General features: G+C 44.0%; 2 protein-coding genes across 7 annotated transcripts in view; one reads left to right on the top strand and one right to left on the bottom strand.

The window, feature by feature from the left end:
* The window catches only part of sgk1 (serum/glucocorticoid regulated kinase 1), a 34,760-nt gene extending 32,759 nt beyond the window's left edge, over nucleotides 1-2,001 (top strand). For all 5 annotated transcript variants that reach the window (XM_029114657.2, XM_029114658.2, XM_010883082.5 and 2 more), the window contains 2 exons: nucleotides 174-263; nucleotides 428-2,001. In XM_029114657.2, coding sequence (XP_028970490.2) covers nucleotides 174-263; nucleotides 428-595 — 258 coding nt within the window. In that variant the 3' untranslated portion in view covers nucleotides 596-2,001. The remainder of the gene's footprint in view (nucleotides 1-173; nucleotides 264-427) is intronic.
* A 6,885-nt stretch (nucleotides 2,002-8,886) lies between these two features.
* On the bottom strand, nucleotides 8,887-16,869 carry slc2a12 (solute carrier family 2 member 12). Of its 2 annotated transcripts, none has more exons than XM_010883084.4 (6): nucleotides 16,454-16,869; nucleotides 15,440-15,596; nucleotides 13,621-15,024; nucleotides 12,592-12,714; nucleotides 9,810-9,942; nucleotides 8,887-9,584 (listed from the first exon to the last, which is right to left on the bottom strand). In XM_010883084.4, the coding sequence occupies exons 2-6, from the start codon at nucleotides 15,585-15,587 to the stop codon at nucleotides 9,467-9,469; spliced, it is 1,926 nt and encodes a 641-aa protein (XP_010881386.1). In that variant the 5' UTR covers nucleotides 15,588-15,596; nucleotides 16,454-16,869; the 3' UTR covers nucleotides 8,887-9,466. The 2 variants fall into 2 exon arrangements, with proteins under 2 accessions (XP_010881386.1, XP_010881387.1); XM_010883085.4 differs by having other exon boundaries at nucleotides 15,440-15,593.
* Between the last annotated feature and the right edge of the window lie 1,068 nt (nucleotides 16,870-17,937).

Below are 17,937 nucleotides of genomic sequence, written 5' to 3'. Positions count from 1 at the left end.
GGGTTAGGTTTAGGTTTAAGATTAGGGCAAGGGAGCAATTTCTATTTTCTGGTCCCCATGAGGATAGCCATACAAATGGGTGTGTGGGTGTGTTTGTAGATATAGGTTTTATGTTCATTAGTATTTATGAATTAGTTGGACTTCATCTAATTCTCTTCCTCTGTCTCTCTCAGGAGGAGATCAAGAACCATGTTTTCTTCTCTCCGATTAACTGGGATGACCTCACGGCTAAGAAGCTCACCCCACCATTCAATCCCAATGTGGTACGTTTCCTCCTGACACAGTCCTTTTAAAAATTAACTATTCCTGCTAACATTAGCCAGCGCCAGGTTGTACTTTAACTGTGGTATTTCTCATCCTAATAGTTTGTTCTCCCTCCCTCTCTTTTCCTTCCCTCTGTCTCCCCCTGTTTTCGCTGTCTTTCCAGACGGGGCCTAACGATCTTCGTCACTTCGACCCGGAGTTTACAGACGAGCCAGTCCCCTCCTCCGTGGGTTGCTCCCCTGACTCCTCCCTCATCAGCGCCAGTATTAAAGAGGCTGCGGAGGCCTTCCTGGGATTCAGCTACGCCCCCTCTATGGACTCCTATCTATAGGCCAGCGGATGTGTCCATCAGCTAATGAGAAACCACGCCCAGAACACTGTGTGCTTCTGTCTCCCTCAGAATCATCGCGCACAGCCTCCTCTCGGCCTAAGATGGACTTGAACGCCCTCACCCTCCCCCATCGTAAATGACAAGTTATTTTTGCACATGGCTCAGGCTGCTTTACTGCCAGCCCCCCCCCCCCCCCCCCCCCCCCCCCGTCCCCACACACACCTCAAGACATCCTCACCTTCAGTCAACTTGGGTTGCCAGAAATTGGAGTCGAGTCTTGACAACCAGTTGCTTCTAGTTTCTGCCAGCCCTGCACAGGCATTTCTTTTAGGCCTGCTCTGTTACACATCTGCCTGCCTGTCTGTCAAGGTGTCTGTCTGTCTGTCGAGGTGTCTGTCTGTCTGTCGAGGTGTCTGTCTGTCTGTCGAGGTGTCTGTCTGTCTGTCGAGGTGTCTGTCTGTCTGTCGAGGTGTCTGTCTGTCTGTCTGTCGAGGTGTTGTTAGAATGTCTCATCTGTCAGAGAGAGATGGAGGTTTGCTCTTTAAGGTGCCTTGATAAAGAGGATGTAGTATGTCAGTAAGGTTGTCTTTCTCTCTATTGCACTTGTGTGTTTTGTCTCATTCGACCTGATTTGACTTGTTCTCCACTGATGGCTGTAGGTGGAACTCTGGTTCCTCCCCAATGGCACCCTGTTGTCTAAATAGTGCACCCTATTCCCTACAAGTGCACTACTTTAGCCCACTACAGAGCCCATATGAAATCCTCCCTTACAGCCTACTCACCGTTTCACTCAGTCACCAAGAGCACAGGATTGGTTGTTTGCTGGTGGGAGTGGCTGAGCTGTTGATTGGTTGATTGATTAATTGGTTAAAAGATGGTCTGGTTGATTGATTAATTGGTGACTGCATTGGGGAGAAGGCAAAGCTGCTAATATCTACGGTTCTGTATCCTAAGTTCTGTTCTAAAGAACCTGGACCAATAGAAAGATGAAATGGTTCCCCAAATGACCCGCTATTCCCTATTGTGCATGACTTCCAGAGCTCTGGTCTCTAGCAGTGCATTATATAGGGAATAGGGGGCCAATAGGGAAGCAGGTGTGTACCGACAGAACATGTTGTTGTGTTGACATCCGTCCCCATTCCTCATCCCCTGGTCTTCCAGTCGCCTTTTGATGATGTAACATCGCTCTAACACACAACATTCCATTTTAATATTGCTGTACGCAGCAGTTGAACGTTGTATTTAAGTTTGTATATTTGGAGTCTATTTGTGTACTAGTTTTAATGTATATGAAACAAACTAAAGGTATGATTAAATAATGTATGTTAACTCTTCATGTTAAATGTACTGTACATTATGGTTATGTGGCTGTGTTGGGTTTGCAATGATAAAGTGTTATCTCCTGACTGGTGTCATTGCTGTTCACTGCAGCTATGAGCTCAATTCAATCAAACCCAATCAGTAGTTATTTTTCCAATGGTCAAATGAACACAGACTGGTCTTAAGTGCTGTATTATAAACCTACATTTACTACCAGACTGGTATAGGATAATGTATACAAATCCACATCTATAGAGCACCATATTAAAAGAAGAAAAAATATATAACTTTTGCAACCCACTGTCAAATATAGGACCAAAATTGACGTCTCAATATAACCAACTACAGAACATCTGGTTTCCCTTGAAGGATGAGGTTGTGTCCTTGATACACCTTAAGTTAGCAGAGTAACTGAGCAGGCAGCAGTGTCCCTGACAGTTGAGAATTAACTGACAACCCACGTCACTGAGCGTCATCGCTGGAGATAAAGACTGGAGAATGGAAACCGGTAATCTTGTAATCAGCAGAACACACAGCCCTTGTGGCACTCTGACAGGAGCTGTGATTGGCCATATTCATGCCTCAGTAAATGTAACTCTTGTTCATTTTTCACTCATTGTGTTTTATTGACTAAAGGCCTTGCTAAGTCAACCTAAGTCTGAATGGACCCATTGTGTCTTTTGGACCATGTATTATGTCACCCTGTTCCCTATATAGTACACCACTTTAGACCAGAGCCCTAGCCCCATATTCCCTATATAGTACACTACCTAAGACCATTGTACACAAGGAATGTCCTCCATCAGAATGAAATGAACTTCACCTCCCCCTTGGGGGGCGGTTGGGGGTGTGCGTGCGTGCGTGTGTGCGTGCGTGCGTAACCTCTGAACACATGGTGTCACAGTTCCACACTAAAGTTCCTTGGCATTATTTTTGAAACATATTTCCAGGATAGCTTGAAACCCTCTTATGGGCAGAGCCAACAGCAGTTTTGAAATATATCTTTAACCAAGCAATCATTTGATCAAGTTGTTTGATCAATGTTTGGTGATTATTAGTGACATATAAATGTTAACTAGAAATATCATTAGTTAGTATTTCTAAAATGTCAGGCTAAATATGAAAATGTTCAGCAAGTTGGTTGGCGACGTGGTTAAAAAACATGACCCCCTATTATGACCCACTGGACCTTATTATCGGCCACCTTCATATTTTGTTCAAAAAACATTTTATTTCCTTTTTATTTGTGTTACAAATGACAGATCTTTTGTAACACTTTTCTTGAGTGTTTACTTGAACGGTTTAGCTACGTTTCATGCCTTCTGGTGAAGAAAACCAGTCATTACACCTGATCACTTTGATATGACATGATGTCTGGTCTGTCGCACAAGTTGAATTTCATGATTTGCATCTTGTCTAAAACTGTTTCCATACATTACATTTTTTTTGTATAAAAAAAAGTATCTTAACTCCATACATTTCTATCAGATGGTGGTGGGCTAGCTGAATGAGTATATTTAATGGCAAAACGTACCATTGTTTTCCAGTTCCTTTAAATTATGAACTTATGAGGGTTTAGTTTTCTGACCACTAGAAATGGCAATAATAGAGGGATGTTAGCTGAAGTGTTTCGGAAGCAGAGGGATGGGCTCATACATTCCCTTATTTTGAGCATTCAGGACACCACACAGTCCAAACTTCAATTATTGCTAAAAACAGAAGAACATGGTCAAATATTGGTCTAGAGAATTACATTTGAATAAAGGAAGACATTTCAACACATTGATCATGCCTGGTGACTCCTACCAGATTCCTGGAGAGGGTCTGGCTCTCACTTCTTGTGTTCCCCAGGTTCTGGGTCTTTCTATCTCTATACGAAATCGTTGGCCCTGTCATATCTTTACATCGTCTTTGACATCATTGCTATGTCCATTCCAGTGAACGAAATACATTGGCATAATATCAAGAAAAACACACCATAAATATTACCGCAAGTTCATGCTCTGCAACATTTATAGACTATAGCATAGCCTCATACAGGAAGTAGACTTAGCCTCACCTCATACAGGAAGTAGACTACAGACTCACCTACAGTCTCACCTCATATAGGAAGTAGACTACAGCCTCACCTCATACAGGAAGTAGACTACAGACTCACCTACAGACTCACCTCATACAGGAAGTAGACTACAGCCTCAACTAATACAGGAAGTAGACTACAGCCTCACCTCATACAGGAAGTAGCAGGCAGGAACTCATCCTCTCACCTCTAGACTACAGAAACTCACAGTTGGTGGGACTCCCTGACCATGTCATTACAACCCTATAACTGACATGTTGTAACTGACCTGTTGTAACTGATCTGTTGGTGGGTCTGCTTCTGCTTCAACTCTGTTCTTCCCAATTGTGATATCCAGCCTGTGATCAAGGCCCTGATTCATCAAAGCAAACCCAGGGAATTTGGAACAGCAGAAGTGGACAAATGTGTACTTGAAACAACATCCAAGGAAATTGTTTGGTTATTATGTGGTGGTACACGTTTTAAAACCACTCAAAAAAGCGTTAGAGTAGGGCTGGGCGCTGAAGGACAGCCGCTCTTCTCTCTCTGCCTGACTGTCTGCCTCTATTTTTGTCTGTCTGCCTGTATGTTTGTCTGTCTGCCTGTATGTTTGTCTGCCTGACTGTCTGTTTGTCTTTCAACTTCTTGGCCTGCCAGTCTGCCTGTCAAGTTGTCTGTCTTTCTGTCTGTCTGACTGCTTGTTTGTCTGTCTGTCTGCCTGTCAACCTGCCAGTCTGTTTATCTGTCTGTCTGCCAGTCAACCTGCCAGTCTGTTTATCTGTCTGTCTGCCAGTCAACCTGCCGGTCATGAGAGGAGTTTCCATGGGCATTCTGCAGGCAGGACATTAATATTGATCGTGTTTCTCTGCCACTTTGCGTAAATCCGTCTGACTGCTTTTTTGTGTGTGTATCAAATGAAAGGTCAAACATGGAGAGCTAATATTTGTCCTGTTACACATACTCAGAGACACACGATCAAGAGTTGTACAAGTGTGTTTGTGTTAACATATCCCAGTTCCCCCTCAGCCACCCTCAGAGAGTGGGGTTTTTGGCCAGAAATGAATTTGACTGTGAAGCAGTTACAGCAATTGCAGTGCCTTGCCCATGGGCAGATGGATGGGTTTCCATGTCAGTTTGGGGAGTCAAACCGGCAACCTTTCGGCTACCTGCACCCTCAGAGCATTTCTATTTGCCCGGCATTCCACTGAGATTAATGAATAGACCTCTGCCATTCATGGTTTAACAGTGTCCTCTTCTGGCAAAAAAGGAAAGAAGAGTTATGTTATTTCTTGCCATCTGGTTAGTGCATGATGGCGTGTTGCCAGGGAATTACACCTCACCTCACTGGTGTGAGTAATCCCTGGCCACACACCAGTGGTGGTTTTAATGATTTGGCGGCCCTAGGCAGAGACTGGTCTATATTTTACCTTATTGTCCTAATCATTGCCAAACCGGCAACATTTTGAACACACCTTCTTTATTTCTTGTTGAATGGAACTGCCACTTCCAAAGATACTTACATTGCTGCCCCTTTCAGCAGAGTAAAACAAATCGTTTAAAAGATATTATTTGAAGGGTACATACTGCCTTATAAGCTACCATTACATTAAAGCACAAATCACTTAGCCATTTGTTCACAAGTACAGTTTCTTAATCTTGATCAATCAAGTGCATTCACATAACTTATTATACTCACTATACAGTACCTTTCCTTATCTGTCAGCTGGGAGGGCCAGTACTGTCAGAGCTTTCTTAGGGAGCAAGGGGAGGGTAAACGTCAACATCGCTAATTTGGTCAGTAACACTGTCGCTGTCGCCATCACCATCATAACTAACACTGGCGTCATTGTAATTAAAATGCGTAATGTTCGAAAAGCGACATTATGGAATTGAATCAATGTCCCTCATTCATGAAACGTGTGTACGATCAAATGTGATCTTAATTCATGGAGAATGACAAAAGGTTAATTAGCCGTTTCAGGCTATAATTGATGCTGAAAACTGGTTGATGATGGCCACACCCGCATACATTGCGGGTGTGTCATATGTAAATAAGGACAGGTGCAGCGTGTTCTCCCGTCCATGGCTTTGTCCGATTTATCAATCTGCGATGACATCTATGCAAATTTCGATGAGTTGCGACAGTTTCGTAAATCACACTTGGAGATGATCGTAAGTCTCTCCCCACGCTTGAATCTGAGATCTTTCATGAACGAGGGACAATGTTTTCTTAACCTTGGTCTGGCTAGCCGTTCGCGATCATCCAGGTAAGGGATAGCGTTTTCTTATGTAACTGTCCAACCATCACTCAATTATAGCTGCAGCCGCTATGCTATTCACGTCTATGACAAGAGTAGTAGCCGCAGCCGCTAAGCTAATACTGTTATGAACACACGCCATTTTCCTCTATATGTGCCCCGCACACATACCAGTGTTTCATATTGTAAAAAGTTTCTGTCCATCTCTTGTGTAGTGCAGCAGGCTCAGGCTTACTGAATAAACTACCTAAAATATTTCGGGGTGCAGCTCTGCGAAACAATATGGGACCATTTGAGTAAGAGGGTCTAATACATAAATAATGTATTAGAAGGAATGATTTAAATTGAGTATCAATTTGAGTAACATGACCAGATCTTAAGACAAAATATGAAAAAAAAATGTGTTATATATATTTTTAATTGTATTTCATTTTCATAGATGGCTGCCAACCTTACCTAATGGTATCGACTGCCACTCCTAAACACTCCGAGGAATTTAATGCGCATATAAAATGGATGCAAACCTTTAATTTGTGAAAATGCTATATCTAATAACGATGTAATAAAGTTAGCGTTTCAGCTAAATAGTCCTATACAGGATTTGTAGGTCACATGGAAGTCCAGAAGAGTTAGTAAAAAAAAAATCCCTTGTTTTGTGGAGATCACGACATGAAACGCTGTTTTATCGAATTTCCGACATACATATCAGCGTGTCCGTCCATTTTATGTATTAACAGAGAACACGTCTGTTAATTGCGTTAATGGTTTCCGTATTTGCGTTCGGCATTTGAGCCTGAGATGTCCAGAACCTGTCAACTATTTTATAGCTAGCCAACTGCCGGGACAGGGTCGTTTTCATGAAACCCATCGGACTTCGTGTGTATGAGGAACAGGAACATGGCAGAACAACAATGAACAGAAACATCACACGAAGCAGATATCTTATGAGACCGAATCCCACATCACACATCACACGAGGCAGTTACAGATATCGTATGAGACCGAACCCCCCTCTCCTACTCAAATGGTCCCGTACTGTTTCTCAGAGCTGCAGCCCGAGAGATTTTAGTTAACTCAATCACTAATGTGTTAGTGGATGTGGCTTTAAAGGTGGAAATGTGAAGAATGTAAATCGTTTTATAGTAAGAAGGCCGCAGACAACTTGTTCAGTGCCTGCCATTTCTGTTAGATGGATTTTCCAAACAGGCTTTACAGAACCAGTAACTAGCAGTAACTGCAAACAAGACATTTAACATTCTCCACCAGGGGGAGATCATCTGGAAGACATTTTCTCAGCCGACGCTCTAATCCGGAGCAATTTGAAGTCAAAGCGCAAACACATTTACGTTCGTAGCGCAGATAAACGTTGAAGCTCGTAAGAACACATCACAAAAATCTAACATAATAAACATACGTTTTGGTTCACGAACGCAACACAAGCGCTGTTTGGATTGAATCGCAGCCAATCAGCATTCAGAGCTGTGACCATCCATATCCATCCAGCGGTGACTGTGCTTCTCAGTACTTTACGGAGTCAGATGTACTTACCGTTACTGGGTTGTGGGGGGGTTGTGGGGGTGGCTCGCAAGTAACATTAGATGATCGCTATATGTCTTAAATGTAAATCACATCTTTAACTGAAGCCTAAAAGAGAATACATGTCCACAGGTTTGGAAGAAAGTAAAATAATTTCCACTGCCCAAAACTGGAAAGCCCCCTCATACTGGCTTTAATAGCTGACAAATGAATTTGCTGCAGGCTCAAGATAAACTGAGTGGAGAAGTATCTCAGTTTATATGGGACACAATTATAACATTTCAAACCTACAATTAGTCTTGAATTAAACTAAACTTTCAAAACATTGTCTAAGAACTACAGATCAACTGTCTCTAAAAACTAAACAACTGGACTAAACCACATTGCAACGCACACACACAAACTTGTTTTTAATGTCGTTTGTGCTGTTTATGTTGTGTCTAAATGTGATGTTTTCCTTGTATATTGTAAAGTTCTGTTTAATCTGTAAAATTGCCACTTTGTTTTAATGGCTTCCAAACAGAACGAAACATGCAGGACCGGGTGGCTGTGTGAAGTCATTGACTCAGACTGGTTTCTAATGCCTCAGGCTGGGTTCCTCGTTTCTATGTAAAGCTTATGCCTCAACTGGTTTCAGTAGTAATAACAAAGCCACCACGATGAACATGGGCTGCTGTTCATCCCTTAAAAACATTGTTCCATGTAGGTCTTCTTACAGAAGGTGGCACCAAACTGCCAACCATTCACAACATTATGTGCGTGCGAGCTCGTTTGACAGCGGTACCATGGTCCATCAGTCAGGACCGAGCCTGAAATCAGAGTCATAGCTTTACTCCATTGGTCTTGGTAAATAAAAATTAGTTCTTACTGTCAAGATAGAGTAACATTATCTGAGAGACTCAATGTGTGGTCTCAGACCTGACTGGAGTACTGCAACACTGCACTCTTGTGTGAAATATCACAAACACACTGAAGAAGTCTACAAAGCTACAATCTCTGGCAACACAGCCCTGGACCTGGAGTAGAAACCGAAGTAGAAATATGCTAAATTAAACTTCATTCAATATACTGTTGACCCGATTTTTTTTCTTTGAATCAACCCCACAAACAACATAGTATTTATTATTACCAGATTTTCTAGTTTTATTATTAGAAAATGTCAACAGACATTTCTATCTCCTGTCTTTATAGTTTGGCAACTTGTGTTTAAAAACATCCCCATCCCAAAGTCCAAGAGAAACCCCAGCCACTCTTCGTCTTGTGCACAATCATGGTCCAGTAAACCCCATTCCTTTTGTAGTGCACTACTTTAGCCGTCTGGCACCCTATTCCCTCTGCAGAGCTCTGTAGGGTTGCTCAGAAGTAGTACACTACATGGGGAATACGGTGAAATTTGGGACACAGTTCTGTAACAACACCACTGGACAGGAAGCTACTTAGAGGCTGGTTGTACCGATTCATGGGCTCAGTGTACGCAGGCATTTTTCAACGGTCCTCTTGTACCTCAAACAGAATGCATGCTGGGAAAGCTGGGGCAAATACACCCATGGGGGTTTCTGTTAAATTCATAAAAAATTCTATTGTTTAACACCTCCAGAACTGGAGTGGCAATAAGCCCAGATGGCTTAACCTCCCCAATACCTCCCCTCTCTTTTCACCTCCCTCCCACTCCCCGCAGAGTCCCTCTGATGTGAACAGCTAGTTAAGGCCAGAGAGAGGACCAGGGGTCAGGGTTGAGCGGTCTGGGGTCCCATGGATGGTGAACAGAGTTTCCTGGGGTCGAACTCGATGCCAGAACCGCACCTTCAGCTGCTTTCTAGAGAGAGAGAGAGAGAATAGCTCTGACTAATACTCCAGATCTTTTTAAACAGAAGGAGTCTAATACTCTGAAAGTAGTCAGACAAAAGGGGTCTAAATTAAAACTAACTATAAAACCCTGTCAGTCCAACTAATTCCAGGGTTTAAGACCCCTTCTGTCAGTCTAGTTGGACAGAAGGGGTACATTTACTGTCTCTCAGTGTGTGTACGTTTGTTCTCTTACTTCTTGGCTAGTTCTTTAGAGATCTGTTCCAGTGTGCATCCCTGTGTCTCTGGGATGAAGAAGATGAGAAAGACCAGCAGCACAAAGCTCATGGTGGCGTACAGGAACATGATGTTGGGAACACCAATTCTCTCTGCAGAGGGACAAAAGTAAACATTGAAATAGTCGTCTTCTCTAGCGGTGGTCAGTCTCATACTTCTCACATCGTCTCACCTTGTTCTCTTCTCAAAACCTAAAGGATGAGAGAGACAGAGGTCCCTCCCCACTCACATTCTCCTGCAATGGGTTTTGAGAAGGAGACAAGGAGGAGGATATCTTTACCAAAATGGTTACAGAATGCTCCACCTCCTTGTCTTCTTTTTGGTTTAATGGACCAGTTAAACTGTCTGCAGGTACGTAACTGTCATAGTCACAGATTTTAACTGGACAGGGTTCAAAAGGCAATAGGCACTGCATACAAAAGGCATTGTGCTTTAATGAAAAACACCTAAATGTTGCCCAGGTGGGATATATTGTTACCAATAGAATTAATACATTGGTTAGTCTTCCGGAATATCTCTAATATATTGGCTGAGACGATCAATACAACATGAAAGGGTAGTTTCACTTTCGATATTCTGGGTTTGCTTGTCTACAGCTCTCTGAGAGAAGGTGAGAGTGAAACTGATTACGGTGAAGGGCAAGTTACGCACTTTTGATTTTACCGATTGTTGAGCTTTGCTGCTTAGCAGAGCCCAAACATTTCCCATATTCTGTGACCTGACATGCCAGTGTTTATTGGCCATGGTAAATGTGCAATACCTGTGATTTCAAAGAAAAAAATAAATAAAAGATCTGTATGGGAACATGCAGTGCCATCTAGAATAATAGAACCCCTTGGAAAAAATTTGCAAAAATCTGTGAAAAATTGTTTGTGGTTTATTTGCTTCACCTACACTCAATATGAAAAATCTAACCATAATTTAGATAAAATTGGTCAAAGAAACATATAATTCCTAATACAAATACCATCCTGTTTCTGAAAATGTTGTGACGCTGTGTCAAATGAAAGAAAAACAGAATGCAATGATGTGCATATCATTTAAACTCTATATTCAATAGAAAATAGTACAAAGACAACATATCAAATGTTGAAACTGAGAAATGTTATTGTTTCTTAAAATATGTGCCCACTTTGAATTTGATGCCAGCAACATGTTTTTAAAAACCAGGGATAGAGACAACAAAACACTAGAAAATATGTGTAATGCTAAAAAAAAAAGTGGTGGAATGTCTCACAACTAATTAGGTTAATTGGCAACAGGTCAGTAACATGATTGGGTATTAAAAGAGCATCCCAGAGAGGATGGGGAGGGGTTCACCACTGTGTTGGTAAATAGTACAACAATTTACATTTCTCAACGTAAAACTGAGTTTGGGGATCTCATCTATGGTAAAATCTCTGTATGCAAGGGACAAGGCAAAAACCAATATTAGATGGGCATGATCTTCGGGCCCTCAGGCGATACTGCGTTAAAACAGACGTGATACTTTAGTGGAAATATCTGCCTGGGATCAGGAACACTTCCAAAAACCACTGTCTGTGAACACAGTACATCACTGCATCCACTAATGCAAACTAAAACTCCACCATGCAAAGAAGAAACCAGATATAAACAAGATCCAGAACTGCTGCCTCCTCTGGGTCCAAGCTCATTTAAGATGGACAGAGGTGAAGTGGAAAACTGTCCTGTGGTCTGACAGATCAAAATGTTAAATTATTTTGGGGAATCATGGACGCCGCGTCCTCCAGGCTAAAGAGGAGAGGGACCATCCAGCTTCTTATCAGCACACAGTTCAAAGGCCCTGTGATGGTATGGGGGTGCATTAATGCACATGGCATGGGTGACTTTCACATCTGTGAAGGTACCATTAATGCTGAACAATATATACTAGTTTTGGAGCAACATATGCTGCCATCCAGATTGTCTTTTTCAGGGAAGGCTTTGCTTATTTCAGCAAGACAATGTCAAACCACATTCTGCGTGTACTACAACAGCATGGCTCCACAGTAAAAGTCTGGACTGCCTGCCTGCAGTCCAGACCGGTCACCCCCTGAAAACATTTGGCGCATTATGACACAGGTGACCCCAAACTGTTGAGCATCTAAAATCCTATAGCAAGCAAGAATGGAAAAACATTTCACTTTCAAAACTAAAGCAACTGGTCTCCTCAATTACCAAATGCTTACAGAGTGTCGTTAAAAGAAGAGGTGATGCAACACAGTGGTAAACATACCCCTGTCCCAACCTTTTTCAAATGGCGCTAGTATCAAATTCATATTGGGCATTTATTTTTCCAAAAACAATAACATTTCTCAGTTTCAACCTTTGACATGTCTTTGTACATTTCCAATTACATACAAGGACACTTGATTTAGTGTCTCGTAGCGGCTTGAGCACCTGTGCGCTCAATTGAAGTGGAGAATACAGCATAAGGTTTCCAGTCCAATTCTCCTGGTGGAGCAATATGAAAAGAACCAGAACACCATGGACTGTGTTCCTGAAGGACACCTCTCTACTCCAACTGTCCTCTGAGACCAGCTCAGAGGACAGTTGGAGCATGAATTGGATATCACAAAATGTGGTGTAAAAAGAGGTCAGGATAATTAATGTCCCTAGACATTTCCATTAACCAAATGGTTGAGTCATAACCGGGCGTGTCCTGACCTACCTGGAATTCATTCTACAGAGTACTCTGGGGGCACACACACACACACAGACAGACGGTATATTCCATGTACCTGTGATGGAGAGGAAGGTCATGGAAATCAGCAGGTTGGTGGCCCAGTTAACAGCAGACACCACAGACACCGCCTTCCCCCGGACCCCTGTTGGGAAGATCTCACTCAACACCACATACACCACTGGAACGAGCGAGCGCACACGCGCACACACACAAGCACGCACACGAGCACACACACAAGCACACTTAGAATTAAGCATTATACATTCAGAAATTAAGTAGCTGTGAACATTGTCTTTAGAATGAATACACAGCCTGATGCTTCTGGACCTTTTATGAGGGAAGTACCCATTCTCTGAAAGTCCAAGGTGACAGAGTGTACTCTCATCTCCCTCCAAGGTGACAGAGTGTACTCTCATCTCCCTCCAAGGTGACAGAGTGTACTCTCATCTCCCTCCAAGGTGACAGAGTGTACTCTCATCTCCCTCCACGGTGACAGAGTGTACTCTCATCTCCCTCCACGGTGACAGAGTGTACTCTCATCTCCCTCCAAGGTGACAGAGTGTACTCTCATCTCCCTCCAAGGTGACAGAGTGTACTCTCATCTCCCTCCAAGGTGACAGAGTGTACTCTCATCTCCCTCCAAGGTGACAGAGTGTACTCTCATCTCCCTCCAAGGTGACAGAGTGTACTCTCATCTCCCTCCAAGGTGACAGAGTGTACTCTCATCTGCCTCCAAGGTGACAGACTCTACTAGTGTCAGTTGAGAATTGTGGATTATGTGTCCTATATGTTTTCATGGAGACTAATACTTATTGCATTGTAGGAAAATGTAGGAAACTGTGATGTTTGACGTGAATGGCTGTATAACGTCTACATTTTGTATTCAGTTGGTCCTTTGGGACCAGTTTGGTCTGTGTCACTGTGTCTGTATGTGTCTGTACATTCCGAAATGGAAACTGTCTGGTATTCATCCATACATCTAGTTTCAGGATGATGAGAATCTGGTAGAATAACTGACTTGGTGTTTTTCTGTTGTGCTTCTTTCGGTGTGTGTGTGTGTGTGTGGGTGTGTGTGTCTTCGTACTTGGTCCAAGGCTGAAGGAGAAAGCAGCAACATAAACCAGGAGGCTGACCAGGGAGATCCACTTAAGCGCCGGAGGAACATTCACGTAATCCTGACTCCTAACCCGTGACGCCCTTCCTGCATTCTCTCTGTTAGTCGTCATAGCTTCCACAGAGTCACTGGCATTCCATTGGTTTTCACTGGAAAAGGGAGTGGTTAATTTGAAATAATCAGAGTCCAATCTTGAGGTAGTAGTGTTTAAGTCACTGGCATTCCGTTGGTCCACGAAGTGTGTGGTTATTTTGAAAGAGCCATTGTCCAATCCTGAGTGTGTTGAGTTCGGGTTCAGGTCCCGCCCTTGGTGGGTGTGGTTTAGATCAACGGGGCTCTGGCATAGGCTGGTAAGGTGGGTGTGGCTCTGAAAGGTGACTGCCCCCAGGGTCACCAGCGACATCGCCATGGCGACCGCTCCGATGCACAAGAAGCGCTTGGGCCCAAACCTGTCGACCAGCAGGACAGCAGGAACGGTCCCGGCCACCTTCACCACACCGAAGCCTGTGGAGGCCAGAGTTGCCGCGGCATCGCTGTGGAAGCCCATGCTGCGGAGCAGTGGAGAGGCATAGGACAGGACATTGGGCTGACCGGTCGCCTGCTGGAGGAACACCAAGGCCACGCCCGTTAGCAACCTCCAGCGCAGGTTGGCCTTGTCACTAAACAGCTCCCAGAACCCGTGCTCCGCCTCCTCCTTCAGTCCAGCCTGGATGTCTCGTAGCTCCTCCTCCACGGCCTCGCCGCCGGCCATGCCTCTCAGGAGGGCCAGCACTGCTCTGGCCCGCTCGGAGTCACCCTTGGCAACCAGGAAGCGTGGGCTGGGTGGGAGGAGCAGGAGGGCAGCAGCTTGTAGGATGGCGGGCAGAAGGACGAGCCCGAAGGTGTACCTCCACCCGTCTGGGAAAGCGGAGAAAGCGTAGCTGCAGCCGAACCCCAGCAGCACGCCTACGACCACCATCAGCTCGTACAGGGTCACTAACAAGCCCCGGCGTTCCCGTGGCGCGATCTCCGCAATGTAGAGGCACGCCGCGGTCCCTGACAAGGCGGCACCCATGCCGACCACGGCGCGACCGAGTGACAGGGTGGTGAGTGAGGCGGGCAGCAGCACCAGGGCCGTGCCCCCAGACACCAGGCCCCCAGACAGCAACATGGCCCAGCGGCGGCCGTAGCGGTCCAGGCCCCAGCCTCCGGCCAGGCAGCCCACCAGACAGCCCAGCAGCAGAGACCCCACCAGGACCTCCTGTTCCCAGCAGGACAGAGAGAGAACGCCCCTGAGTTGGAGCAGCACGCTGGAGGTAAGGCCCAACTCGTAACCCAACATCAGACCACTGAGAGACGCTGCGACCGCCGTCAAGGCCACCAGCCAAGTACAACCTGTGGACGGGGCGAGAAAGAGAGGGAGTGAAAGAGAGGGTGAAAGAAAGTGGCAGAGATAAAGAGAAAAGTTTGGAGCAAACAGATTACAAAGAAAGTCAAGTTGAAGGGCGGGTTGTGGGTAAACATGGTGCTCTGTAGTAGTTTAGCAAGGAGACCATACTGACAATGTTCATATCTTATGCATTAACAGGTCTTTTGACCAATCAGTTCTGAAGAACATCTGACCTAAACAGACCCGATGTGATTGAATAGAATACAAATCTGAACTGGGCAGTCTGTTTAAGGTTAGCCTGGCACCAGGTTTACAGGTTGTTCTGGTTCTTTTGTTCATGTTAAATTTACTTTCCAAGATTCCTGGACTAAAGCCGTCTGAAACAAAATGTAGGGAAGGGTAAACTGGGCATAAACACACCTGTGGCGTTAGTTGGGGCTGCTTTCAGGGGGGTGTAATTTCCCATAGTAGCATGTTGGAAGGATTTGGCTGAAAGGTCAGATGTCATGCTCTGGGTCTCCATGGCAACAATGGCAGTAGGGGGGGACATGGTAGCAGTGGAATTCATCACCTCCTACTGACAGGAAGAGGGTTGATTAATAACACCTTTTCATCATCATCATCAGACAGATGAAGAGGTCATGTTGTACCAGAACTATAACCTACATGCTGTCAATCATGTGCCAGAAATATAATCTAAATGTTATGCATCTACAATTATGTGTTAGAACTGTTACAGACTAAAGAAGAGTAACATCGCCACCTGAAATACTTAACCCCTATGAACTATAAATGAACCATGTAGACTAGATGTTAACTGCCTGGCTATCCACATGGACTGTATGTTACCTTTGTAGGCTGTAAAGCTATTCAAATCAGAATCTTATGTAAACATCTGTTTTTAACTAATTTTGAATGTTTAGGCTTATAAGCCAAACCGTAAGGTCATTCTTGTTTTATAACAGTAAGAACCGGTCTCAGGAGCAGAACTAAAATACCACACTTTTCCACACCGAAGGTTCTTCATGTTGTTTACACTGCAATCAGCTGAGACACGAGGAGTCGACCCCAATTTAAAATCAGGAAGTTAGTTTGGTCTTCTACTTTGCGTTATATCTCTGTTCAAGCAAGACACTATTGTCATTAAAAATAAACTAGCTGGAAGCATTATTAAACTGCACCGACCAGTTTGTAAATGTCACAACTTTATCACAACGCCGTTGACAATATGTTCCTGATGGACCGAGTAGTTGCTACAGACTTAACGTCCAGAAACATAAGACCACAGCGTTGCTACAATCTTGGACTGGACATCTGATTTCAGGATAATGATACATCTTTAATAATGTGATATGTTTAATGAATATCCTCTATTGAGATATATCGTGGAGTTAAGTTCAGTTTTTAGATTTGGGGTAGAAGGTCGACACTTACCGGAGCCGAGCGCTGGAGGCTAATATATTATACACCAGTCCATTAGTATATCTAACCATTAAATGCAACGCTAAATAAACAAGTATTAACTTGAGCAACTCGGCTGGTTCTCGAGTTAGTGCACGTTCCCTGTTTTTGGTCAGCGGAGCTCTGAGAACCCCGCCTACATTTTCAAACCACCAATAGAAACCTGCAGGTCTATCCTTGGAGTTCGGTGGAACAACCCCTCACGAGGATGTCATGACACCGTCCTAGCGGACCGTGGCTGGGTGCTGTACCCTATGCCACTTCACGATGGCAAATGTCGATGGACGCTGTGCAATAATAATAATTGGAAATCTCTTGTAGATGTGACACTAACGAATATGAAGTACTGAGGATTGTCTATAGTTTCAACTATTTTAATTTAAGTAGACTTTCTCCAGTCGATGTCAATCTCCGCTAGAGGCCCCTCCCAGACTAACGAAACCACAGGAGTCTTTTGTCCACCGTTCATATAAACGCCCTTGCTTTTATCGAGCATTCATGTTTGTGGGCGTGTTTTATTCTGGTCGCGGCTCTCCAGTTGGCGTCAAGCTGCAGCGACAGTTGTGGATGTTCACCGATCAAAATAAATCAGTTTCGACAGAATAACGCCAATTGTTTGATTTTAGCCATGTTGCCTAGACGATAACATCGTAATTTCCTGAAAAATTATATCATAAAACGTTGTTTGTCCAGCACATACCACAGATGCTCGACTAGATTGAGATCTCGGGAATTTGGAGCCAAGTCAACACCTTGAACTCGTTGTGTTACTCAAACCAGTCGTGAACCATTTCTGCTTTGTTGCAGGGCGCATTATCCTGCTGAAAGAGGCCAGTGCCTTCAGGGAATTCTGTTGCCATGAAAGGGTGCACATGATCTGCAACAATGCTCAAAGTCAAAGTTACATCCACATGAATGGCAGGACCCAAGGTTTCCCAGCAGAATATTGCCCAAAGCATCACACTGCCTCTGCCAGCTTGCCTCCTTCCCATGGTGCATCTTGGTGCCATGTGTTCTCCAGGTAAGCGATGCACACGAACCCGGGCCATCCACGTGATGTAAAAGGAAATGTGATTCATCAGATCAGGACACCTTCTTCCATTGATTTTGATGGGTAGTGACCGCTGCAGACCGGGAACACCCCACAAGGGCTTCAGTTGTTGAGGTGCTCCGACCCAGTCCTCCAGCCATCACAAATTTTTGGTTTGTTAAACAACACCATGCTCTGGTCAATCACAGCAACATCAGCAACATTTCAAATCCAAATGGTATTAAAGTTAACTGTCACATTATATTATCATTCAACCATCGTAATAAACACAGTCGTTTTTTACACTTCAACACTCTGATGATAACAGCTAGATATTATAACGTAGTACAACAGTAGTTACGCAACTTAACTCTCGGGTGAAAGGTTTGAGTACAGAGTGAGAGTGTCACTTTTACATGAGCTGGAT

Source organism: Esox lucius, chromosome 18 (genome assembly GCF_011004845.1).
Source record: "Esox lucius isolate fEsoLuc1 chromosome 18, fEsoLuc1.pri, whole genome shotgun sequence".
In the NCBI taxonomy this organism is placed as follows: domain Eukaryota; kingdom Metazoa; phylum Chordata; class Actinopteri; order Esociformes; family Esocidae; genus Esox; species Esox lucius.
This window is presented reverse-complemented; position numbering and strand designations above follow the sequence as displayed.